The sequence below is a fragment of the Protobothrops mucrosquamatus genome, unplaced genomic scaffold (assembly GCF_001527695.2).
Source record: "Protobothrops mucrosquamatus isolate PMUCROS unplaced genomic scaffold, P.Mucros_1.0 scaffold285, whole genome shotgun sequence".
In the NCBI taxonomy this organism is placed as follows: Eukaryota; Metazoa; Chordata; class Lepidosauria; order Squamata; family Viperidae; genus Protobothrops; species Protobothrops mucrosquamatus.
In genome coordinates, this window is record NW_015386629.1 from 614,232 (window position 1) to 640,973 (window position 26,742).

General features: G+C 36.3%; 1 protein-coding gene across 1 annotated transcript in view; it reads left to right on the top strand.

The window, feature by feature from the left end:
- Positions 1–26,742, top strand: part of SYT14 (synaptotagmin 14) — a 52,879-nt gene that overhangs the window by 21,538 nt on the left and 4,599 nt on the right. Inside the window, exons 3-5 of the mRNA XM_029283928.1 lie at positions 15,692–15,960; positions 18,768–19,217; positions 26,059–26,248. Coding sequence (XP_029139761.1) covers positions 15,692–15,960; positions 18,768–19,217; positions 26,059–26,248 — 909 coding nt within the window. The remainder of the gene's footprint in view (positions 1–15,691; positions 15,961–18,767; positions 19,218–26,058; positions 26,249–26,742) is intronic.

Genomic DNA, 26,742 nt, shown 5'->3' on the forward strand with positions numbered 1-26,742 from the left:
GGAGTTCAACTGCACCTTAATTGTAGTGTTCCACTCAGATACCCCTGAGAAGTATCTAACTTTAAGAGAAAGAGAATGAAATTTCCAAAAGGTATGAAAATAACATTGTGTAAATCCTCTGCTTTTAGAATAAAGTTTGGAAGACAAAGAATGATGAAAAAGCTTTTTTGCTTCCAGATTATAGCCTGAAAGGGCAGGTTTTGCTGAAGAAGAATCTGGATCTATTCAGCATCTAAATTACACAATGCCCCAGAACCCAATCTATGCTCTCTTGAATTTCACCTGAGGAAAATAAGAGTTATAAATGAAATAATTGCTAAGTTTGTTTCACTGAACAATATGTAAAATGTTTTATGCTGTTATATTTATGAGCAGGACTGGTGGGTGACCCGTGTTCTAAGCTGAGTCTTAAACTGAACATTGTTTGTATTTTACTTGAGAACTTCATTGTTATTTCTGAAATTCACAAATTACTACCATAAGAAACTCAATCTCTCATTGAATTGGCTCATTAGGGAGGGGTTGATCAATTTAATTCTATTTTTTAAAACAAAAATAGTTACTGATATATTTCATCTAGAACCTAAGTAGATATTGTGCAGCTTGTTTCTGAGAGGGGGTAGTAAACTTAAGGAGTGGTATCAAGAGAGCAGAAAACCATAGATGGCTCAGATTCCTACTGTGTGAGTTTTTAGTGTTTGGTTTGGGAAAAAGCATGTCACTGGTATCCATGGCAACTCCAAAGATACTTTAGAACTCAAGGGGATAAAGTGAGCCACAATAATGGGTCACATTATAAGGGCAAAATTCATAAAAGGCTTAGACATATGCTTGCAATTAATTGTGATAACAAGAAGATACACCAGTTTAAATGGTATTTAAAAGCCTGAAAATATACTGATTTTAAAAATGAATAGATTCATAAATGAATTTAAAATCTTGCTATTAAAATATACTACAACAACAACAACAACAACAACAACAACAACAACAACAACAACAATAATAATAATAATAATAATAATAATAATAATAATAATAATAATAAAATAAAGTTGGACGAGACCTTGGAGGTCATCTAGTCCAACCCCCTGCTCAGGCAGGAAACCCTATACCATTTCAGACAAATGGCTATCCAGTCTCTTCTTAAAAACTTCCAGTGTTGGAGCATTCACTGCTTCTGGAGGCAGGTTGTTCCACTGGTTAATTGTTCTAACTGTCAGGAAGTTTCTCCTTAGTTATAGGTTGCTTTTCTCCTTGATTAGTTTCCATCCGTTGCTTCTTGTCCTGCCTTCAGGCGCTTTGGAGAATAGCTTGACTCCCTCTTCTTTGTGGCAGCCCCTGAGATATTGGAACACTGCTATTATGTCCCTCCTCGTCCTTCTCTTCATTAAACTAGACATACCCCATTCCAGCAACTGTTCCTTATATGTTTTAGCCTCCAGTTCCCTAATCATTTTTGTTGCTCTTCTCTGTACTCTTTCTATACATACTGTATATGTATATAAAATCTTATATATTAATAAATTGGTTTATTCTATTCAGACCATAAAAATATAAATAAAAGCTGATGTGTGTCTCATCAGTATTAAACCACAAGCTCTTCATAAAATTGTTTATGATGAGTTTACATTTTGAAGCATTGCCTATATAGTATACTGTGTGAGGAAATACTAAAAGTATATTTAATATATGTCTTTGTTTAACTGAAGTAGAATGGCATTATTATTATGGTTTCCTGCACAGCCAGCCAGATGTTTAGACTGTTTTGGCATTTTTATCAACCTATGGAGTCCTTCCCAAGGACCTGGAATAGGCATGTGTTTGATGGTATTAAAGGTATTGTCGCAGGATGGCAGCTGTTCCAAGCAAAACTTCATTTTGCAATTGACTGATGGTGATTTTGTCAATGCCAATGATATTCAAATGGTGCTGCAGTTATTTTGAAATTGCACCCAAGACCCCTGTTACTATTAGTACTATTTCATTTGTTCATTCATTCATTTTGTATAGCCACCCAACTCAACCAAGTTACTCTGGGCAGCTTTCAATTCTAAAATTAAAGCAATTTTAAAAAACAGAAAAAGTCCATCTTATAGTTCCTGCCAGTTGACACTCTTAGGCTGATGGGATCTGCAGCATGCCCAATTTGTTGGATTGGGTTGGTAGAACCTTGGAAAAAGATTGTCCCTGAGTTAATCTGGTCCTGAACCATGTGGGGCTTTAAAGGCAACAACCAGCACCTTGAATTGCACCTGGAAACACACTATTAGTCAATGCAGCTCACAGAGTAGTGATGTTACATGTGCTATATAACATTTATTGCCTGTGCAGCCTCATTTTACATCGGTTGAAGTTTCCAAATGCTCTTCAAGGGCAGTCCCATGTAGAGTGCTTTACAGTAATCTAAGTGGGAGTTAAAAGGGCATAGGTGACTATCTTTCTTTTGGCACAGTCATTCTACTTCTATTTTTAATGTGTGCCAGTGGGCCACGGTAAATTATAACAATAAAGGTTATCTATTTGCAGATGTCTGTACTTTGTTATTTTCACCAGTTCTTTCTCTTCTATTCTTCTGTCTCCAGGTACTGGGTAATATCTATTACCCAGACATTTTGTCTTTCTAATCAACAGTTGTTAAGTCTGGGATGTGCCAGGTATATGTTTGAATTATAAAGTTCGAGAGCACTTTCACTTTTTATTAACTAAAGCAGAATATTAGCAGATAGCCTGAATCTGCAAAGATGAAATCAGGAAAGCAAAGGCTCAGAATGAACAAAGACTTGCAACAAAAGTCAAAGATAATAAAAAAAAGTTTCTTTTAACATATAAATAACAAGAAAAAAGTCAAGGAAACAGTTGGTCCACTAAAGAGAGAAGATGGCAAGGAAGTAACAGGCAGTAGAGAGAGCGAGAGCAGAGCTGCTTAACTCATTCTTTGCATCAGTCTTCACACAAAACAAATTATAGCCCAACCTACCAAAAACATCTGTAAAAGACAGTCTAGAAATAAAAACTAAAATAAGCAAGAAAATGGTAAGAGAACACCTGTCTGATCTTGATGAATATAAATCACAGGGACCTGAACATTCCAGTATTCTGAAGGAGCTGGCAGATGTTATCCCAGAATCATTGTACCATATCTTTAAAAAATCCTGGAGCTCTGGGGAACTACCAGAAGATTGGAAAAGAGCTGATTTGGTTCCCATCTTCAAAAAAAAAGGGGGGGGGAACACCCAGAAAACTATAGACCAATCAGCCTAACATCAATACCTGGGAAGATATTGGAAAAGATAATCAAAAAACAGATCTGTGAACACATAGAAACAAACAAAGTTATAAATAGTAGCCAGCCCAGGTTTGTTAAAAACAGATAGTGCCAAACCAATCTTATTTCATTCTTTGACAAAGTGACTAAATTAATAAACCAGTGAAATGCTGTGGACATAGTATACTTAAACTTCAGCAAGGAATTCAACAGCCTACTTGGTAAGCTAAAAAAATGTGAGCTCACTAGTAGATGGATTTGTAACTGGTTGATAAACTATGCTCAATGAGTTGTCCTTAATGGTACTACATCTACATGGAGGGAAGTAAGCAGTGGGGTATCACAAGGTTGTGTTTAGGCCATTACTCTTCAATATCTTCATAAATGACTTAGATGGGGGAATAGAAGAGGAAATTCATCAAATTTGTAGATGACACTAAGCTGTTAGGAATGGCCAACACCCCAGAAGACAAGCTCAAAAATCTTAACAGATTTGAACAATGGGCCCTATCCAACAACATGAAATTTAATGTGAAGAAAAGCAAGGTTTTACACCTAGGCAGGAAAAACCAAAGATATAAATACAGATTAGGCGAAACCTGACTGAAAAACAATAACTGTGAGAGGGACCTTGGATCCTAGTGGATGATCACTTAAACATGAGCCAGCAGTGTATGGCAGCAGCCAAAAAAGCTAATACAATCCTTCATTATATAAACAGAGGCATAAAATCACAATCATGTGAAGTATTAGTAACGGTTTATAAATTCTTACTAAGACCACACCTGGAATACTGCATCCACATTACAACAAAAAAAAGTTGAGACTTTGGAAAAAAGTGCAAAGAACAGCAACTAAGATGATTAAGGGCCTGGAGACAAAAACATATGAAGAATGGTTGCAGGAATTGGATGTGGCCAGTCTATAGGAAAGAAGGACTAGGGGTGACATATTCTAGTATTTGAGGAGCTGCCACAAAGAAGAGGGGGTCAACTTATTTTTCAAAGCACCAGAAGTCAAAACAAGAAACAATGGCTGGAAACTAATCAAGGAGAGAAGCAACCTGGAATTAAGTAAAAACTTCCTGACAGTGAGGACAATTAACCAGTGGAATAACTTGCCTTTAGAAGTTGTAGATGCTTCATCACGGGAGGTTTTTAAGAAGAGACTGGACAGCCACCTATCTGAAATGGTATAGGGTTTCCTGCTTGAGTAAGGGATTGGACTAGAAGACCTCCAAGGTCTTCTGCAGGCAAATGATATTTCTTAGAGATCTTCCAATGTACCTTTGTTGCTATTTTGTCATGCCATTGTTTATAGTTAGTCTATGCCACAGGTGTCAAACTCGCCACATCATGTGACGTATCGCGACATATCGCGACTTCTTTCGCATTGCCAGAGCTGGGGGGGCACAGCCTCCGCACGATGCAACCGGCCCGCAGGCCAGCGGTTTGACACCCATGGTCTATGCAATCTTCTTGCAGCAGCTAACTGCTCCATTCCCCGTTCTCTGTTCTCTCCAGTGGTGGTGATGGAGGGCTGCTGAAGGGAGGTGGGGGGGGAGACTTGTGCCGCCCAGTTACGCCGCAAGCCACGGGAGAGTTGGTGGAGGAGAAGGAGGCGGTGGCAGCTGCCGAGCAGGTGATTTGTGGGGCGAAGTGCAAAGAAAGTCCCTACAGCGGCATATAGCGGCCTTTCACCGTCACTCCCCCCTGGCTCCGAAACGGTGGAGGGAGACTAGGAATACCCCACCTATCCTCTGTAGCATGGCAATCTGGCTTGGGAGGGGAGTGAAAGGGAAGGTCGCTGAGCAAGGAATGGCCTGGCTGGAAGGAAGCGGGTGCTGGGCACGTGGGGCAGCTCCCCCCTCACCCACCTGCCTCCCCTTGTGTCGGCAGCGATGTGATGTGCTGCACAGCCTCCTGCCCCATTGCGGCAGCGAGATGGGACAGAGTGGCTGGGGTCCTAATTAGGGCTTATTTTTGGAGTAGGGTTTATATTAGACCACCCCCCAAAAAAAAATCAGGGTAGGTCTTTTTTTCAGGGTGGGGCTTATTTTCAGGGAAACATGGTATACAGTATGGTTGAACCTCTGGCTTTTCTCTCATCTTCTTCAGAACACACAAAATCCATAATCCCATCAAGATAGTCCCTCACTAGGGAGGATGATGATGTCTTGAATTTAATTGAGAGGAAATAAATTGCAAACTACTATGTGTGGAAGCTGAACCAGATTTTTAAGGTCTAAAAGAACTGAAGAAGTTTCTTGAATGAGAAGCAAAAGGTTTTCAAGGAAAAAATCCAAGAAAGTCCAGTTGCCTTTTAGAAAAGCACCTTTGGGACATCTAAAAGACAGAAGAATAATTTAGAAGAAATATTTTAATGGGAAAAAAATCCCTAGCTAAAATTTATCAAAATAATCCTGTTTGTAAAGAACCCATCTTTGTACATTACAATGTGCTTCATCATATTATTTCTTCTTCGTTGCTATAGAAACTAATTCTGTTGCAGCTGTGTTCACCTCTTAATATTGTAACATTAACTAAAGTGATGTTACAATACGTGTTTCTCAGTATAAGTCAAGCAAAGTGTTGTATTCTATGTAGTTAATACCATGGCCTTTATGTTTCAAATGAACTTGAGTGTGTAAAGTTTTAATGTAACTATTTTTGAATGTTTCCAGAACTATGCTTTTCTACATGTTTTGCAAGTTTTTAAGGGAATTGTATTTTTTAAACAAGTGAAATGTGTAGAACAGATAGAAACCATAGACATAGTAATTTTTGATCAGAGCAAAATAAGAGACCAACAAATAGAAAATACGAAGCTACAACCCTAATCCAAAAAACACCTCATGTAGCAGAAGAGACTACTGTGATAGTATATTACAACATATTTATTCCAAAGTTATTCTCAAGGCTAATATTAAAGCTATATACAGTAGGAGTAAAGCACAATGAATCTAAGGCCATTATGGAATAGTCCCCAAATCCCAAAATAAAGTTTTTTGAAATATATAACTATAATCTATAAAACTGCAGCATAATGAAATAGGAAGCAAGGAGGGTTATCATTTTAACCATCTTAGTATTTCGACTAAGTCAGTACAAAACCTAGCTATTGAGTGAGTGACATAGGGTATCAAATCTTCTAAAATGAACTTCACAAATTGCTGGTCTAGTCTTCTAGCATGCTTGCATAACAAAGCTATTACTGGATGCCAACTTGGGTTTGTCAAAAACAGACCATGCCAGACAAATCTTACTGCATTCTTTGACAAAGTGAGTAAATTAGTGGACCAGTGAAATGCTGCGGACATAGTATACTTAAACTTCAACAAGGCATTCGATAACTTACTTCTTGGTAAATTAAAAAAAATGTGAGATAGACAGCATCACCACCAGATGGATTTGTACCTGGTTTACAAACCATACTCAATGAGTAGTCCTTAATGGTGCTACGTCTATTTGACACAACCTACTTTTTGCTAAGTTATAAAAATGTGGGATAGACAGCACCACTACCAGATGGATTCGTAACTAGCTGATCAATCTCACTCAACTTGTAGTCCTCAATAAAATTACATCTATATGAAGGGAAGCATGCAGTGGAATACCCCAAGATTCTTTCTTAGGTTCAGTTTTCTTCAACTTCTTCATAAACTATTTAAATGAAGGGATAGAAGGGGAAGTCATCAGTTTTGCAGATGACACCAGACTAGGGGGAATAGCCAACACTTTAGAAGAGAGGCTTAAGAGTCAAAAGGATCTTCATAGACTTGAACATGGCCCCATCCAACAAAATGCAATTCAGTGCTAAGAAAAACCAAACACACAGGTATAAAATATGTGTTATTGGGCTCAGAAGCAGTAATGGTGAGAGGGATTTAGAAGTCCTACTGGATAACCATTTAAATAGGAGCCATCAATAGGATTACCCAAAAAAGCCAATAGACTACATCAATATAGGGAGAGTATAAAGGTCACATGAAGTGTTAGCACCACTTTATACTGTTTTGGTAAGACCACACATGGACTACTGTGTCCAGTTTTGGTTACTACGATACAAAAAAGAGGTTAAGACTATAGAAAGTGCAGAGAAGAGCAACAAAGATGATTAGGGTTCTGGAAGTTAAAACATGATGAACAGTTACAGGAACTAGACTAATGAAGAGGACTGGGTGACATGATATCAGTCTTCCAATACTTGAGGGGCTGTCATAGAGAAGAGCGGAATCAACCTATTCTCCAAAACACCTTAGGGTAGGGGGAAAAAAAGGTTCAATCAGTCAGTCAATTTCAACTTCTTGCGGGGAAAAAAAAGATCTTGCAAAGTTGGAAATGATTGATTGAACTTTTTAGTCCTACCCAGTCTGCCGTTACCACCGCAGCCACGCCCACCCAATGGGCCACGCCCACCCTGCACCCGACAATGCATAAGTGGGTTTTGGGTTGCAGTTTGGGCACTCAGTCTCTAAAAGGTTCGCCATCACTGGTATAGGGTCTCCTGCCTGAGCTGGGGATTGGACTAGAAGACTTCCAAGGTTCCTTCCAACTCTGTTACTCTGTATTCTCTTTATCTCAAGAGCACTATTTGGGCAGAAATGCTCAGTTAATGGAATTTTAGCATACCGGTCTTTAGCAATGCAGAGGGAAGGATGTATCTAGCTACTGTATAAAAAATGCTTTTCTCAGCTTGGGGGAAGGTGACAGTATGTAAATAGTTTGCTAGTTACCATACACCCATAACATGAAAATTAGAATTATATAAAATTTTATAGTGTGTGTGTGTGTGTGTGTGTGTGTGTAAACAATTATCTTCTCAGCCCATGTTGGTATATCTCTTCTTCAATCTCAGGTCTTCTAACAGATGCCTGGGAGTTTTCGGGTTCTGTGCAATAACTTCCTAACACTGTGCTCTTCTGAACGGAGAGCTCTGACATTGTAATTGAGATTTATGGGAGTCACTCTCCAAGCTTAGGAGTCAGAGCCCAAAGTGCTCCTACCACCACTGGGGACCGCTTTGGTTTTTACTTTCCACATCCTCTCTACTTTCTTTTTCAGGCCCTGGCATTTCTCCAGCTTCTCATACTCCTTTCTTATATCTAATACCGCTGTTGAGGACAGCATTCAGCAATACTTTTAGCAGTTCTTTTATTCCATCTCATTCATACTACCATGTTCTTTCACTTAACTGCAATTTTTTTTCCTCCCTAAGTTTTGAATAGTTTATATAAAGAAAAGAGAAGAAGTTTAATGTTTCCCTTAATACCCAGATGAGAATAGTTTGAGTAGACTTTATGCCTTGGAGACACTACAGAAAATACTTCTCTAATATTGTTTCCCAATTTTTTGTTAAATAATTTTGCATCTCTGTTGATTTTTGCATAGAATTGGCAATGGAAACATTTAAAATTTGTTAGAACAGATTAATATAATACTTTGCTTGCACTAAGGGAAAGAAAATCCGTTTGTTTTTGTCTTTTTGTTGCCAAATTAGTTCCAAAATATAACAATATATTATAATGGAAGAAATCAAAGTGATCATAAGAGACCATTGGAACATTTTAATAAAATATAAAATCACTTAGCTTATAAATGGATCTGCAATAAAATATTTTTGTTTGTTTGTTTCAGAATCATTATACCCACATTTTACAGCTGTAACTATGAGATTTCTTAGCATTTAGCTACTTATCAACCACCTTCAAATAGCTTGTTTTACAAGCTGTGTAAAACTAATTTCAATGCAGGCATCAAAACATATTTTCTACCAGTGAAATTGTTTCTTGAAAGTTTAATTGAGGGTTGGGGGATTAACCTGCATACCATATATTATTTTACAAAAAATAAATTTTACAAGAGCAAGTTGACAATATCCTTAGCGTAGATTCATATGCTAAGGCTTTTGGGGGAGTTGTTCCCAAGATTCTTCTCTCCTAATTGTTGTTAACTTTCCTTGCTGCTAATTAACCAATATTAATTAATTGCATTGGTGATGAAGATCCAATTGATTTTGTTTGTAAATATCTGTGAGTGAAGTGGAGAAACAGTGTGCTAAAAATTAGATGCACAATAAATATTTTCACTTTTAATGCAGAAAGTTTAGGGATAAGAAAATGAACTGGAAATTAAAATTTCAGTTCATATCATACATAGTACACACTTCTTACCAATTTCAATATTTTCACTAATGAGGTAGCTTTTGTATTAATTGCACTAACATACATATTACAGACAGGTCTATTAATTTATTTTATTTTTTTAATACTGAAGAATGGAGAACACACGATAGTGACTTTAATTTATGAGAATTATAGGCAAAAATGAGGATGGAGAGTGCTGTTTATATAGTGAATTAAAAGAGGAATACTTGATATTTATTTCGGTGTTTAAACAAAACTATCTTCAAGCGGATGTGAATGGCTCTTTTTGTTCCTTTTGATAGAATATTTGTAGCTCAAGATTGAACTGTGGAATCCTTGGTGCTCTCTGATTTTGGTAATTTTCCTGCAGATGTTTCATTACCAAACTAGGTAACATCATCAATGCTAATATACTGATGATAACGTAGCACTGATAATGTTACCTAGTTTGGTCAATGGAACATTTGCAAGGAAACCACCAAGCTCAGGGAGCGCCAAGCACCCCTCATTCCTTTATTCTCTCTCCCTTTTTCATTCATGCCAAATTCTCTTTTCCTCCTTTTCCTTAGAATTGATAAGTAATGGAAAAACTTACTATGTCATGTCTTTCATAACTAATCTTCTAGCTTTTACTGAAGTTTTTTTTTAAAGAACTGAATTTTAATTTCCTTGGTTAAACAAATAAGAAGTGGCCACTGAATTTGTTATTCTTTTTACATTCTAGTAGATTTTCCAAACAAAAAATAGCTAAACCCATCCCCATTTTGACTTTTATTCCTCTAAGTATGCCTTTGCATATATTTTATTGATTCACTAAAGATATGCAGTCCATGCCTGGAGTTTCTCCAGGAAAAAAGTGAAATTAGTCACAACTATGTGTAGTAGTCAGGATTTTCTAGGTTAGTTTTTTTCCCCCTAACCACTTAAAAGGATTTTGTTTAATATTAAAAATTATTTTTTAAACAGCTAAATAATTAAAATTGCATACAACCGCATTATCCATGTTTGGTTTTTCTTATTAAATTTCAGCACCCACAGCTGGGACAGCTTTGGAGATTGCAAAAATCAGGTTTGAGGTGGAATGTGGCTTGTAATACTATAGCTTGCCAACTTTGATCGTACGTGGAACTTATTTCTGGATAATTCTTAAATGATTTTTGCTAACCCTTATTAAGTTACTACTACTATAAGATTACTTGCTTTCACTTCTCACAACACATTTTCTCACATTGTGAGTTGTCTTTCATACTTATTATTTTCATTGGGAAAATAGATTTCATAAGAAAAGCTTTTGCAACTGGAACCTGAGATAACTCTTTCATTGTAAGATAGCTAGGTATACTTGTGTAATTTTACTTGTATTATTTTTTGTTTGAAAAGAAAGGGGGAGTAAAAAGTTGCATATCTTCATTAAATATTTATTACTGATATCCTATACCCATGATACAGAGTAGGGTTATTTGGTGAGATGAACTCCAAAAATATTAAAATATGATGAAAATCCAATTTACACTGAGTACGCTGGTATAGCATAGTAGAAACCTCTGGGTATTTAATATTTCAGACTAAAGAATTTTGTTTAATTTTTAAACATGTATTTCATTTTATGTTTTATTTAAATTGCTTTAACATTTGCTAGAAGCCCCTGAAGAATTAAAACTTTTGAAACTTAGGTTAGATTAAAAATAGACATGAAGAATGCTGCATAAAAAGAATAGCAGAAAAAGGGAAGCAAGGGGTATCAGAATATACCACTGAGAATGAAAATAGGCCTGATTACAAAGCATTACTTGCAAAAATAATCAAGCTGTACAGTGCTAAAGAAACTTGATAGAATCAGGATGATAATTAATAACATATATATCTTCATGTACTAATTTAAAGAATAAGAAAAAAGCTAGTTAATGTGCAAAATGAGATTTGGTGTAGCTATTCTTTACCTAAAAGTTTTGACTCACAAAAATGAAACAATTTACAGATGTTAGAAACAAAAAATAGTTTGCAAAAACTGAATATTAGAACAAAAATAGGAAGAGATCATAGAGACCTTTGGGACACTGCGAGGAATACAAAATAATTGGCATTAATGTTGTGTTTTTGGAAGAAGCTAATATGGAAGACAAAATTAAAGAAAAACTGAACAACTGAACATTTTGAAATTGGGGGGACAGGACGGAGACAGTTTAAACATTAATACTAATAGTTATAAATCTTTATTTTTCTCCTGCAGAAAAAAGATTTATTTTCTATATTATTTATTTTTAATGTAGTTTTCTATATTTTTATATCTGTTGTTTTTATATTTATAGTTTTATCTGATTGTTGTGCCCACTCAAAGTCGCTTTTGATGAGATGGGCAGCTGTACAAATTTGATTAATAAAATAAATAAAAACTAGGCTTCCGGTTTGCTATCGCGGTGCTGGTGGACACATGGAGGCGAGCTCGCTCTTCAGCGTCCAGTTTTATCCCGCTGGGGGACTCTGGAAAGGGTCAAAAGTCGCCCAGTAGGGGCGATGAGCAAGGAGAGGACCCCCGCTTGATTCCGGAAGGGCTACAGCCCTTCCGCTTGATCTGGGGCAGTTTTCCAAACCGGTGGGGAAAAGACCAGCCATAGCAATATGGCTCGTCATTAAGCTGCTGACAGCCAAAGCCAAAATTACAACCAAGCACCTTTAAAGCAATGCAGATGAAACTGGGTGAGATCTGATCTTCTCTTTAAGACTTTAAATATTTTTCCTGCAAAAGCTGCCCAAAGTATTTCTCCCCCTATGAGAAGAGAGGGAAGGGAATTCTTACCCCACCCTCTAAGAACAACAACGATTGACTACCTAGGGGAAAAGAGCAATTAAAAGAACAGTTCTAATTTAATTGGATGCATATACCTTTGAAATTTGGAAACTAAAAGTTTTCCTATTCTTACTGGAGATATTGGCTTTTATTTAAAAAGAAAAGAAACAAATCTTGAAAAACTATTATTAAAACTCGGAATTTAAAAAGTTTTAAATGGCATTGGTGACATCTTGTAGTGAAATATGTTATTACAATTTGTTATTGACTAAAAGAGACTTGGCTGGAAGCCCAGAAATTAGAAAAAACCCTCTTGACCTTGACATACCACCTGTGAGAAACACAGCTGTAAAGAAGGAACTGCAAGGCGGTTTATTGGGCCTGTTTGAACTATGAAGATAAATCTTTATTGACTTTCAGAATTATATGTGGGAAACTGTTTTCCTATTTCTTTACATGAGAAGTCTTTGTTAGTACATGAGATGATGGAATACTTTGGACTATAAATTCTTACCTGCCAAACAATTTTCACTATAAGACTATTTGCAACACGTGAAATAGATGTCACACATCTAGCTACAAAAACTACTTTCAACATTTGATTTTAAAATCCTTAATTTAATACATTATCAAGACAATATGGATCAAGATCAGGAAAAAATCCTTTCTATGTTGAAATCAATACATGAAACCATTCTTTCAGCATGTAACAAAATGAGAGGCAACATAAAGGAACAAGATGCCAGCTTAAATATACAGACCCAGATTTGACTACAACCGAAGACCCAACAATGCAGAAAGCAACAGGAGAAATGGAACAACTAAATATTAAAATAGAGGACCCAACTGACCAACAGATCCAGCAATGGGGAAATTAGAAAAGAGAGTGACAACATTGAAAATGGAAAAGATTTTTTTCATAAATCAGAAGAAACTTGAGGAAAAGGAAGAAGAACAGACTGAATGGAAGATAAACTTATTAGGACAACTGTGAGAAACTTGAATAGTGGGGAGGCGATCAAAGAAATATAATGGGGCTAGTTCTTCCCCCCAAAATTGTAATTAAATAGTTTTTCTTAACTCAAATAATACACACAATAATAGAGGGAGAACTGTTTGATGAATTAAAAGTATTGACATGGATGGTTAGTTGGCAAAGGAACAAAACCAGAGTAAGGCTGAAAGAAACTAGGGTTTTGATTTATTAGGGTGATTTTATACTATTGATTAGAAGGTTGAAGATGGTCAAATATAGATTTTTTTTTAGAAAATAAAGTAATATTATAACTGAATAGGTAAGATGTGTAATAAGATTAATAGATTTTTGGTTTAATATGGTGGAAAAAAAGAGAATTTTTAAAATAGAATAAGATTATATGCAAATAGGTAAGATGTATATTTAGAATATTAGATTTTGTTATAAAAAGGGGGAAATGTAGAAGTTGAGATAAGGGAAACTCTAGTTACCTAAAGCTTAGAAACTGTAACATACCAAATGTTAAGTTGAATATTGAGGGGAAATTAAAGCCTGGGGGAAAAGCTACAACAGGACATTGGTGTATATAAGATTGAATGTAAACACAATTAAGATATGTATAAATTCGAAATTATTGATATATGTAACAAAGATGGTTTTACTTAGTTGATAACAAATAAGAATTATATTAATTCAATATGAGATAGTAGATATTAAGGGATAAAGAGAGGAAATATCTGATGTTGTAACTTGAGATTTTTGCTAAAGATTTATATATGTTATGGAATCATTGATTACTCAGTCACCATGTTGCTTTTTAAATGCTTAATTGTAAAATTAGAAAATCAATAAAATATTATATAAAATAAATAAATAAATAAAAACTTGTTCACAACCCACTGAAATTGGCTAGTAGCATTAATAGTTTCTCCAACTCTTTTTTTTCCCTCCAAAGAGTAGACTTCTTCTGGAGTATTATCTCAGGCAAATTTTAGAAAGGGCTAATATTTGTAAATGCCAATGACGGAATAATTTGAAGCCCTTTTGAAAAGTTTAACCCTCTTTTAGAATGACAGTTAAAACTGCAAGTGCTTGAGTCAAATAGGCAGAAAGTGCTGGAAAGTGCCAAGGTCATGAAAGTTCATCATTAGTAAATGAACAATAAAGGTCACACCCAGAGGTGGAGAACTTAGATAATGAAAAGATACTTATATTATCTGCCGACTGATGTTAAGCAGGGACTTATCTATTTGCATTAATAATAATCAAAGCTGTATACCTTCTTTGTCTAAAATTGTATAAGTATGCTGTCAAATTGCAAACCTACACACTTGCTTTGTGGCACCTGCTCCAATGCATCTCTGTTCTTTTGAACAGAATAAAAACGGGATTTGGGTTATTGTACTTGTATGTATTTCATTGGCTACTCACATCAAGTGAATAAACCTAGTGTTGGGCTGGGCCAGCCCCAGGAATCAGTTCTTGTTGACAGTACATATATTTTTAAAAACTAAAAATTCTAAAACATTTTAGTTGAAACTTTCATTATATAAATCCTAGCTAATGATTTTTTTAAAAAAAATTGTTTACTGGTAAATGGGTAGGAGAATGGTAAATGTTCTGCATTCTCAAATGGATTTCTCCTTATAGATCTGTTTGATTATTTCTTCTTAGAGTACCTTCTATCTCTCCTGCTTTAAACTATATTATGGTACTCCACTGATTCACAAACTATAAATTACTGTAAGATTATTTGAGTTTTGTGAATGTTAAATTGAAGAATTAATCATATCTTCGTTAATGTGCATATGATGAGAAACTGATTTTGAAAAAAATTACATGCTTTCTTTTTTTAGATATGCATGTTTATGTGTATACCAAGCAATTTATTTTAAAAGATGCAGCCCTTTTATTTAATAGATAGAAGGTGGAATGCCAGTTCAATGAGTATAAATTTTAAAGTATCTTATTATGTAGAGTTATGTTTTTAATTGGATAAAATGTTTTAGTTGACTCATTTAAGTAATTAATTAATTGCATAAATAAGACCATTTATGGTAATTTGGTTATGGGGTTTGACAAGTGTAACACAAAGACAAAGATCCTTAGTATACTTTGCAGAATCAAAAGTGACTGAATGTAGGATCAGGACATCAGCTAAATGATAGTAGTCAAAGAACCATTACGCATATTGATAGATGCAAACCTATTATTCAAGGCAAAGTTAAAATATATCAGAATGTAATAATGGTTTCTATTGCACATACAAGGACAAAATATAGTTGAATTAAACTATTAATAGCAGTGAAAAATATCAAAGGTGGACCATTTTGGAAGCCGGGCAAACAAACAGCTGGATCTATGAGGCATTAGCAGGTTACATCGAATAAGTTCAATGCATTTCTTTTTAGATCAGAACCCCACTTTGAATATGGTCTAGCTAAACAAATCCTATGCCTACCCTCTAGTCATATTACTTACAAAATGAAAGACTATGCTGTCATTTCTTCACAGCAGACTGTATTCAAAGAATGAGACAAACACCTCCTCTTGATGAATTGCAGCCTCCACCATACCAGGATGATAGTGGCTCTCCACATCTCTCCTGTACACCTTCCGAAGTTGGTGAGAGCAAATGTGAATTCTCTCAGTGCAGCAACAGTCCAAGATGTTCTTATAAATGCCCAAGTGAAGGAAGTAATGGGCATGAAATAGAAAGTTTCCATAACAAAGGATATGAAGAAGATGTGCCTAGTGATAGTACTGCTGTCCTTAGCCCAGAGGTAAAAAAAAATTCCCAGAACTATTTAGCATAAAATGAAGTATGAGTTTTTAAGTACATTTCTATTATGTATTGACAGGTATCCATTGACCTACATATGTGCTTTCTGAGAAACAATGAAAAAAACCCCTCTTTAAACACTTTTTCTCAGGTTAATAGAGATGTCAGAAGTAGTTTGTGTTTACAAAAGGAAGGCCAGTGTTTGAGCAATGCTTGTATTGCATAGCAAAATCTTAGAGCGGGGGTGTCAAACTCACAACGTCACGTGATGTGTCACGATGTATCATGAGTTTTTTTCCATTGCCAGCAATGGAGTGGGCGCGGTTTCGGCAAGACGCATCTGGCCCACAGGTCGGCAGTTTGACACCCCTGTCTTAAAGTCTCCATATTAAAGTATTATGGTGTAGGCCCTGTACAAATGTACCATAGGATAAGTAGAGCTCCTGAGCTAATACTTACATTTCCCTACTTTGAGGCATATTATGATCCCCAACTGTTCTACCTCTTTTGGTGGTGCATTTTCTTGCCATTTTGGAATAGGAAACATATAAAAGTTCTAATTTTATGCCAGATTATATATTTATCACAATTTCAACAAAAACAATATAACAAAACCTTGTTAACTATATGCTATTTGGATTCCTGTCCTCTCTACAAGTGTTAATTGTTGCCTTTGACCACCAAAATGTTGCTCATTTCTGTCCTCTTGCATAATTTGCAACCCAGTAGGACACCACACCACTCTAACTTGAGCTATTCTCAAACAGCTAAGCACGGTCTGATTTGGTTAAGACTTGGATAGGAGAGACCTGAAAATCCAGGTTTATAGACTAGACTGAAAGTTGTAAAATATCCTGTGAGAAGGCAGTGACGAACCACTTCCCCGTTTAGCTTTTTGAGAATAGCTCAAGTCAGAGAGGTGTGGTGTCCTACTGGGTTGCATATTATGCAAGAGGACAGAAAAAAAATCTATGTAGACTCAAGCTCAATTAGATGAAACGCTACCTTTTACTTTTACATAACAGGCTGAGAGGAGCAGGCAAAATTATTATATATGCATGCATGCATGCATGCATACATACATACATACATACATACAAACATATCATCAACTCCACAATATTTCATTTTAAAATAGGCCTATTTTCCTTCCCTTTCCTCTAAATGCATATTTTGTAAAAGAGACTCAAGGAATTAAGGAAAGTTGGACAAGTTGTTATTCATACAACTATTCAGAGACATTTGTAGAATCCAGCATTTGTATCAAAATGGCATTACATTATGCAAAATCTGTCACTTTTGTTTATTTATGCAATATCATGATTTAAACCCTCCTACCTGCTACATAGACACTTAATTCAGATTACCACAATCTTTACCTTTTAAAATTATTCACATAAAAGTTATATTGTGAATCCTTGCTTCTGTGTAATAACAATTTGACCAAAGTTTGTCATGCAGTTTTCTGTTTTATATTTATTTTGTTGTTATTGCAATCAGTATAATTTTGTTGAAAACAGTGTGTTTTGTTATTCCTTATTGCATTTTAATGAAAAACTACAATTCAGCACTGCAGCTTTGATAACTATGAGAGAAATTCAGAATCCATACTAGAGGAATATTGTCATTTAGAATCAGAATACATTGATTGCTCTAACTATGGATTATAAAACATAGTAATCATCAGGGCTGCACAGAGCTTTGAGCGGGGGTTTTGCATCAGTGAATTTTCATAGGAAAAAATGTTTTGAAACTGCTTTGCGAATCAACTCCCACAACATGCATTTGTAGAATGCATCAATATGTCATCCAGCACCTCTTAACTAGTTGTCTTTCAGCAGCTAGAACTATTAGATAAGGCTTTATGGGAACACAAAAATTACAATATTAATTAATTTTATAAATAATGATAATCCAAATTCTACAAGTTAACCAAAAATCAAGAAGCTCTCATTCTAACTTTAAAATACAAAATAAAGATGCTAACTTAGAAAATTGCATCTCTTAGTACATATCTTTATTAGGATCAAACAAATGGTATAGAGTTTCTGCCCTGCAACAATGTAGAATGTACACCACAAATCAAAAGCTATGTGAACAATTGTCAGTGAAATAAAATATATGGGTAAATATATTAGTAGCGATGTGTACATGTTTTGTTATCGTGTCACAACCCGAAATGTTCAATTCTGTCATTGGAAAGGTCATTCCAGTTTTGAGGTTGGAGTGGGAATGCATTTTGATCCTATCAAAATTCTTGAAATGCATTATATTGAGATGAGAGCAATTTATTTTGAATCAGACCTATTCTAATATGGTCAGAATGACCCATTCCAATAATGGATAGTTTGGATATTTGAGGATTGGAACATTTCAATCTCAAAATGTTTTTTTCAGATTTCTAGTAGACAATACTTAAAGAATAAATGATTTATTAATACATTTCTTTGGTTTAAGGCACATCTCTTTTAAAAATCTTTAAATTCTCCCCTCTGTTCTAAGATCCAATAAGACTTTGGATATTCTCTTCCCCATGATCCATTTTACTTTTTTTGCAATCTATAAAAGTATATTTTTGTTGCTGTGCATATATTGTTCTTAATAGAATGTTTGATTGCTCCTTATGTGAAATAAACAAAAACTTCCTATAATGCAAGCAAAGATATTATTTTCAATTCTTTGTAATGAAAGCATATATTTATCTATATCTATATAAATTACTTTCATTCATATATATATATCAGTAGTAATATAAATACTTAAACACATGTGCATGACCGTAAAGCTACTTTTTTCTGTTTCATTTAGGATCTGTCAGTTCAAGGATCATCATCACAGCTTCCTAAATCCTTTGATCCAGAACCAGAAGCTAAATATGGCACCTTGGATGTGACTTTTGACTATGACTCACAGGAACAGAGGCTTCTAATAACAGTCACAGCTGTCACAGATATTCCAAATTACAGCAAGATAAGTGGAAGTCTGTGGCAAGTACACCTAGTTCTCCTTCCTATCAAGAAACAGAGGGCAAAAACCAGCATCCAGCGTGGTCCTTGCCCTGTCTTTACTGAGACATTTAAATTTAATCATATTGAGTCTGAGATGATTGGGAATTATGCAGTACGCTTTAGACTGTACAGTATTCGTCGTGTAAAAAGAGAAAGAATTTTAGGAGAAAAGATATTTTACTTAACCAAGTTAAATCTTCAAGGAAAGATGTCAGTTCCGGTGACTCTAGAACCAGCATACAACATTTCTGTAAGTATTAAATCAAATAGAATAAATGTTCAGTCATGTAAGTGATTCTGAACAGAGGTGCCACTAGTAAATATAGTTAAACACATCTTAGAAATTTGAAGCTAAGCGTTGCTGTAGGGTAGTTGTAAGAACAAGGAAAGGTATCCTAAAAACCACTTCTCATTATCTCTGATCACTGATCATGCTGTTTGGATGCCATGAGAATTCAGTGATCTCTGAGATGTCAAAGACAAGAGGTCTCTTTTTTTCCTGACTAGCTTGCCTCCTCCAACTACTGTGCAAGGCACATTGATCAAATTTATTCCTATTGTGTTCTAGTTATGAGTATTGCTTGTTCTCAAGGAGTGTAAAGTTTGCTTGCTAGAAGTATGCCTTATGCTAATCTTACGGATGTTTTTGTGCCTGGCTAAAACATAGGTATTTACCAGACTTTTTAAATCAATTTGATGCTACTGCAATACATGTGATTAAATCATTTGTTTCTGCTAATTGGTCCTTTCTGTTGATTGGTTTTGGTCAGTGCTTTTTTTGTAAAAAAAAAAAAAAAAGTGCCGGAACTTACACACGTCATACAACCCGCCTTGCTTACCCTACAAGGTTCCATCCAAAAAAGGTGCCGGAACTCTGTTCTGGGTGTTTTATGACAAAAAAGCCCTGGTTTTGGTTCTTTTTCACTATATTGTATAATATATTGATAATAATATAATAATATATAACAATATATTATATTGTTACTTTTTGAATACTGCTATTGCCTCCTCAGGGATCTTTTTTTTTAATGAATGACAAAATGTAAGTAGAAATAATAGAATAACAGACTTGGAAGGAACCTTGGAGGTCATCTAGTCCAACCTCCTGCTCAGGCAGCAAACCCTATACCATTTCAAAAAAAATGGTTGTCCAATCTCTTCTTAAAAACTTCCAGTGTTGAAGCAACCACAACCTCTAGAGGCAAGCCGTTCCACTGATAAATTATTCTCATTGTCAGGAAATTTCTCCTTTTTGATCAAGTTTAAGCATCTATCGACAGGATAGTTCAGTGATGGCGAACCTTTTAGAGACCGAATGCCCAAACTGCAGCCCAAAACCCACTTATGCATCGTCGGGTGCCGGGTGGGTGTGGCCCATCGAGTGGGTGTGGCCCATTGGGTGGGCGTGGCTGCGGTGGTAACAGCAGACTGGGTGGGACTAAAAAGTTCAATCAATCAATTCCAACTTTGCAAGATCTTTTTTTTCCCCGCAAGAAGTTGAAATTGACTGATTGAACCTTTTTTTTTTTGTACAAGGCAGCGGAGGCCTAAAGCGAAAAGGTTTTATAAAACCCAGCTGAAGGCCTAGGACTGGGGCGACAACGCACATGCCCACAGAGAGGGCTCTGAGTGCCGCCTCTGGCACCAGTGCCATAGGTTCGCCACCACTGGGATAGCTGGAGGTTATTCTCAATAATGAAAGATGGTGCTAACAGGAAAGGGTGAAGTCCACCTCTTCCAGTCATTTATTTTCTAATTAAGACCCAGTTTCCCCAGGGCTAAGTCTTCTGCATTCTATGGAGGTAGCCCCTTACAACTCAGTCTTAGCTCTGCTCTTTCTTCTCGGCTTCATTTTGTCCCAAAGGCATCTTTGGACAAAGAATTGAGATATAAGGAAACAATTGAGCAATGACAAGAAAGAAGAGTTTGATCTCATAGTAAAGGGGGATGGCTTCAGCAGCCTTTAAAGGACACAGTGATATTTTTCCTTTCTTCCTCTTTGTTCCCTAACCCTTGCTCTGGGGTGGTACCCATTTTCCCCTAAAAACCCCACACAAGATTACAGTATTCATTTACACAGCAATTCGTGATGAGAACTTTTTCAGTAGCAGAACAATTAGTGGGCTACAGGCCCAAATAACCCTAATTGTGGAGTGCTCAGGGGTTGGGTGGTAGTCTGCTCAATCTCTGAACTTTCTGTCACTCAAAGGAAAAAGGAATCGATCTATCTGTGGCCACGTATCTATCTATGGATATCTGAAAACATGCAATAGACTAAATATTTCTGTTTAGAGAGTTTACATCTCTTTGACTCTCCTTTGAATACTTCATATGGACTATTTAAATAGTTCTAGTCATTTAATGTTTTGTTGCAAAAATGCATCCGATGAATCAATGAAACTGGGAGCTGCTGTTTCTAAACATATTGCTGCTTTTCATTAGCATGGAAATAATGAAGCCTAGTTTTCTACTATGTGTTAAATTCCCCGTATCAATAGATATGTGAGCTTAATGTTCTTGCTATTAACATTTAGAATAGAAAGGGCGTTGTCTTACCTGAACGCCTATTCTCAGCATGATGATGGAGAAAGCATATGGCACACTCTGAATTACCTGGTCTTGAACTCATTTCCACAGTGCTTAACTGACATAAAAAGATCCTTATATACACTTGCATAGTTCCTATAGAACTCCATGATGAAATCTTTTTCAGTGGTCCTAAAGTAAATTCAGACTAGTTATACAAATGCTAAATCATGTAGCCCAGCTAAGAAGTTCAAAATGCAGGGCAGGTCTTGGCATAAGGTAGATTTGCCATTGAGCATACATATTAGCAAGATTTGAGAAGAATGCCAGGAATCTTCAAATAATTTTTCACTTCCATCCTGGTTACTTTGCAATTGGACTATTACAAAATGCTCTATGTGGGGCTGCCCTTAAAGATCAGCCAGAAGTTGTAGCTGGTTCAAAATGTAGCAGCATGATCCATAATAGGCACATCTTGTTATATCTGTATGTCATAACTCATAGACAAATGGCTCTGGTTGCCAGTCAGCTTCTAAGTGCAATTTAAAGTGCTGGTTGTTGGTTGTCACCTATGCTGATCATAGCATAGAACTTAATTATCCAGTTGTTTCTGCCCACCTGATATGTTCAGATAGAGTGATTGTACTCTTGTTTGTGTGTTGTGTACATGTGTGCCTTTGAGTCAGTTTTTGACTCCTGGTGACTGCCTGGACTAGTTCCTGCAGTTTTCTTGGCAAGTTTTTCCCCAGAAATAATTTACCATTGCCTGCTTCCTAGGGCTCAGAGAAAGTGATTGGCCCAAGGTTACCTAGCTGATCTTGTGCTAAGGCAGGACTAACTCCACATTCTAGCCTGATGTGTTAATCACTGCACCAAACTGACTCTATCAAGGATTCTATCAAGGACTAATGGACAATGGACTTCTAGTGCCTCCACTATACATGCAATTCCAGTTCAGCAGCAATTTTATTGCTTATTGTTATATATCTTCTTTATTTATAATGCTGTATATTAGCTTTAAAAACTGGTCACCTGTATATTTTAAATATAATTTGCTGAGATTTTTTTTCTCTAAATTTTGCCTCAAAATGTGTAAGAAATTCACCACCTTGATATGAATATTCAGAGTCTATAACCTAGCTGTGGGTTGAGACTGCCTAAAATCTTGGATTTCTAGTGCCTAGAAAAATGTCTAGTTTGTGTTCCTTTAAACAATAGGCAGCTCCAATGCCAGAACATGAAACTCTGCTCCCTGAAACATATGCTTTCTCCTTCCTTGGTCACATTGCAAATAATCCCATCCCTCAGTACTCTGCATGTAGGGACCCTACCTTAAAATGAAGCATTGTCAGACCATTTGTGCTGCTATAGCATAGACCAGGTGGTTCTCAACCTTTTCTTTACCACGGACCTACATTAAATACTTTTTATGGCCACGGACTACCAAGACATAACTCAAGATTTAAATCATAACATATCTTCAAGCCTTCGTGGACCCCCTGTGATGACATTATGGCCTCCCAGGGTTCCAGGGGCCACAGGTTGAGAACCTCTGGCATAGACAATATGCCAGCCTTCTCGACCATAGTATTTCGTTTTGAGGAAAGGTCCTTCAAAACAAGACATCTGTTAGATATTCTGAAAAGTAGACCTGCTTTCTTCCTCACTGACCAGTCTACAGAGACACGCTGGCTATTGTCCAGCTTCAGCATTTTATATACAAAGAGCATGTGAACTATTTAGATCAGTGTTTCTCAGCCTTGGCAACTTGTGTGTAGATTTCAACTCTCAGAATCCCCCAGCCAATATGCTTAAATATCTTAAAGTTGCCAAGGCTGAGAAACACTGATCTAGAGATCTACCCATTTCCTTCTACAAGAGAACCTTCCTCCTAGTTGACATATTAGGCTCTTCTGCCTTTGAGAACAATATGCAGCAGATGGGTGTAGATGCTCTATACCAGACATGTCAAACAAAAGGCCCGGGGGCCGGATGCGGCCCGCGAAGTGGTTTCATGTGGCCCGTGAAGTCATCCTGGAAATCATGAGGGAACGGCCCCCGCTGCCTTGGCCCTGGCCCAGGCCAGCCGGGAGCCAATGTACAATTTTGTGGTGGCCATCTTGGCATTTGCCTTGGTGGACCATGCCTTGGCACTTGCCCCGGTCCCACCCCCTTCTGCCAGAGACCCTCAGATCTATCCCACTCCTGCCCAGGTCCCCATAGGCACCCTTGACGCAAATGATGTAGAATTGGCCATGCCCACCCAGTAGGCCACACCCACTCCATCCACGCCCACCCAGTAGGCTGCACCCACTCTGGCCACACACCCCCAACCCCCCCAGGGCAACTGCAATGCTGATGCGGCCCTCAATGAAATTGAGTTTGACATCCCTGCTCTATACAGATAGTTGTGAGTGCATTCACTGTAATGGATGGTTTGGGCTCTTTCTAGTCTCCTGTTTGAGATACAAAATGTGCCTTATGGGAGGGCAGGCACTGACTTGGAAAGTTTTCTGTGACTTATAAGTGAAAGTTGCAACATATGATAGACATCTATCTGTCAGGCATCAATATATAAAAAAATAGTTAAGCAATAATTTCACTGCCTTGTCACATATTCCGGAGAGATTAAATAATTCATCTTCTTAATTTTTATCTCACTATGACATACTATGTAAGTTTTATTGGAAATCTTATAAAAATATCATAGATCAAGTATCAAATGAGAAAAGTAGCACATGGGTCCTATTGTTACCTCGTCAAATGTTTATTAAGGAAGTTGGAACATTGATTTACTGCAGTATAGCAATTCTGTTTGTCATTTCATTTTCAACATACATTAATAGTTTAAGTTTGGGAATAAAACCAATCTAAGAATAGTGTGATGCTTTTGTCTGTAGAATAATTTGTCTAAGTATGTATTTTCAATATCACTTACGCTTTCAGAAAGAAAATTTGATATAGCTTTATAGACTCTGGAATAATAAATTAAGTCTGTACATAATAATATTGAAATGTTTCAGTCTCCTGGTTATACTCAGTTAAAAAATTATGCTTTTTTTAACTTTACTTTTGATTTTACTTTAAGTAGTCTTGTATGGGGCTGGTGAGGTTTGTATATAATAATTTCATTGTTTCCTGATAGTCAAGGGAATATCTAAAGAGATGGCTATACCTACATCATGTGCTCTTTACTCTTTTGGTTGGAAGCCTGAGGAAGACCGATAGCATGTCCTGAAGACTCTTTACTATTGAGTCAAACACATTGAAATCAGCTGAAAGAGAACTTCAAGAAGGCAGGCAGATAACAATAGAAGAGAACTGTATAGAGAGACATCTTATTGATGGTATTCTCTGATTTCTTTTATGTATTTAACAACAGCTAGAAGCACTATTTCTCACAACCAGGAGCATCACATTGTCAAACATGACTGATGTTGGGGGGTAGGGAGGGCGCAGGGTAGCAAAATGATGTTGGATATAGTTAGAACCGCCAGGAAATGCCCGGGTTATAAATTGGATTAGGTAACTCGTGTCCCATTAGGATATTTTTCAAAGCCATTTCCTTACCTAAACAGAGAAACAGAATGACTGCAGGAAGGAAAAAAAGCAGTGGGAGTGGGAGCAATTTCCAAATTCCCCATTGACTTTCCTTGTGAGAAGTTGGCAGGGAGCTTCAAAAATCTCCCTCCCTCCTTCCTGTCTATCCTTACCTCCTTTTTTTCCTCTCTCCATTCCTTCCTCATGGTTCCTCTCTTCTTCCCTCCCTCCCTCCCTCCCTCTTTCTTTCTTTCTTTCTTTCTTTCTTTCTTTCTTTCTTTCTTTCTTTCTTTCTTTCCTTCCTTCCTTCCTTCCTTCCTTCCTTCCTTCCTTCTTTCTCACTATTCTGTATTTGAATGGATGTTGTTAATAAAACGAAAACCAAACAGACAAAAATCAGGGCTTCTCTTGTTTGTGAAAAAAATGCCTAGTTTAACACAAACTATAATTTAATTTCATATGCTGTTGTATGTGTACAAATTAGCAGATATCCAGTGGTCATGATGCTGTGGATTCCCGCTTCTGGCCTATTTTTTTTATTATAATGTGTCTTTGTGACTTGATATGTTATTTTGGTTTCCCCTAAAGAGAAATGCCTCTTTGCAAAGGTCTGTTAATAGTAGATATTTTCAGTTATATACTTTATATATTTTATTTATTTTAAATCTGATTATTAGATTTGTATGCCACCACTCAGAATCTATTATGATTATATATCTTTAAGCCCAGTAAACAAACAAATAAGCAGATAAATTCATTTCTATTCAAAGAGCATTTGCCAATAATTCTGTAAGTCTTTGTGATGCATCTTACTTTGGCATAAGATGTGACAAACAGTGGAGATTTAGTTTGCATTTAATGCTATAAATATGGCTTATAGGTTCCCCATATTCATTCATTTATTTATGTATTTTCATTACGTTATGCACCATTAGGAATGAAAGATTCTGGAAATTAATACTAGGAGCAGATTCTTCACTATTGTGATGACTTAAAATGGTTGCAAACACTGTTTTTGCTTCTAGGGCTGTGAGTCCCAAATGAGCATGTCAGAGGCATCCTGCAGTGAAAGTATCTCCTCTTGTCAATCTTTGGCACATGGCTCAGCTCCCGAAATCCTCATCGGATTGCTTTATAATGCCACAACTGGAAGACTAGCAGCAGAAGTGATAAAAGGCAGCCACTTCAAAAACTTGGCAGCAAACAGACCACCCAGTGAGTAGAATATATATATTATTTCATCTTAATACTTCTGCACTTGGGGGGATTTCACTGGTAGGGACTATCATTTAGCCTTACCCAGTCAAACTGAAATAGTATAATAATCAACTAATCTGTTTCATGTTTTCATTGGGGAAATGGCAGTAATCTAAAATTCTAAATATTGGTTGCGATTCAACAAGATCCTTTTAATTTTTTATGATTGGCTGGCTAATAAATTGCCTTTATCTTAATGATTAACTACTAAACTATTAATGTCTCACATAACAAAGCCATTATAGAAAATTATAATGTATTTTAAAAATTGTGTTTTGATAAACGTTTATGTAGATGGGTTGCCATCTCTGTGGTTAATAATACTAAAATAATATGTTATAAATCTATGATAATTTGATATCAGCGTGTCGTAATATACATTTGATATTATCTGTGGTGATTAAAAGTAGTATTTATTCTTCATTCCAAGTAAATATGCATGATGGTCATGT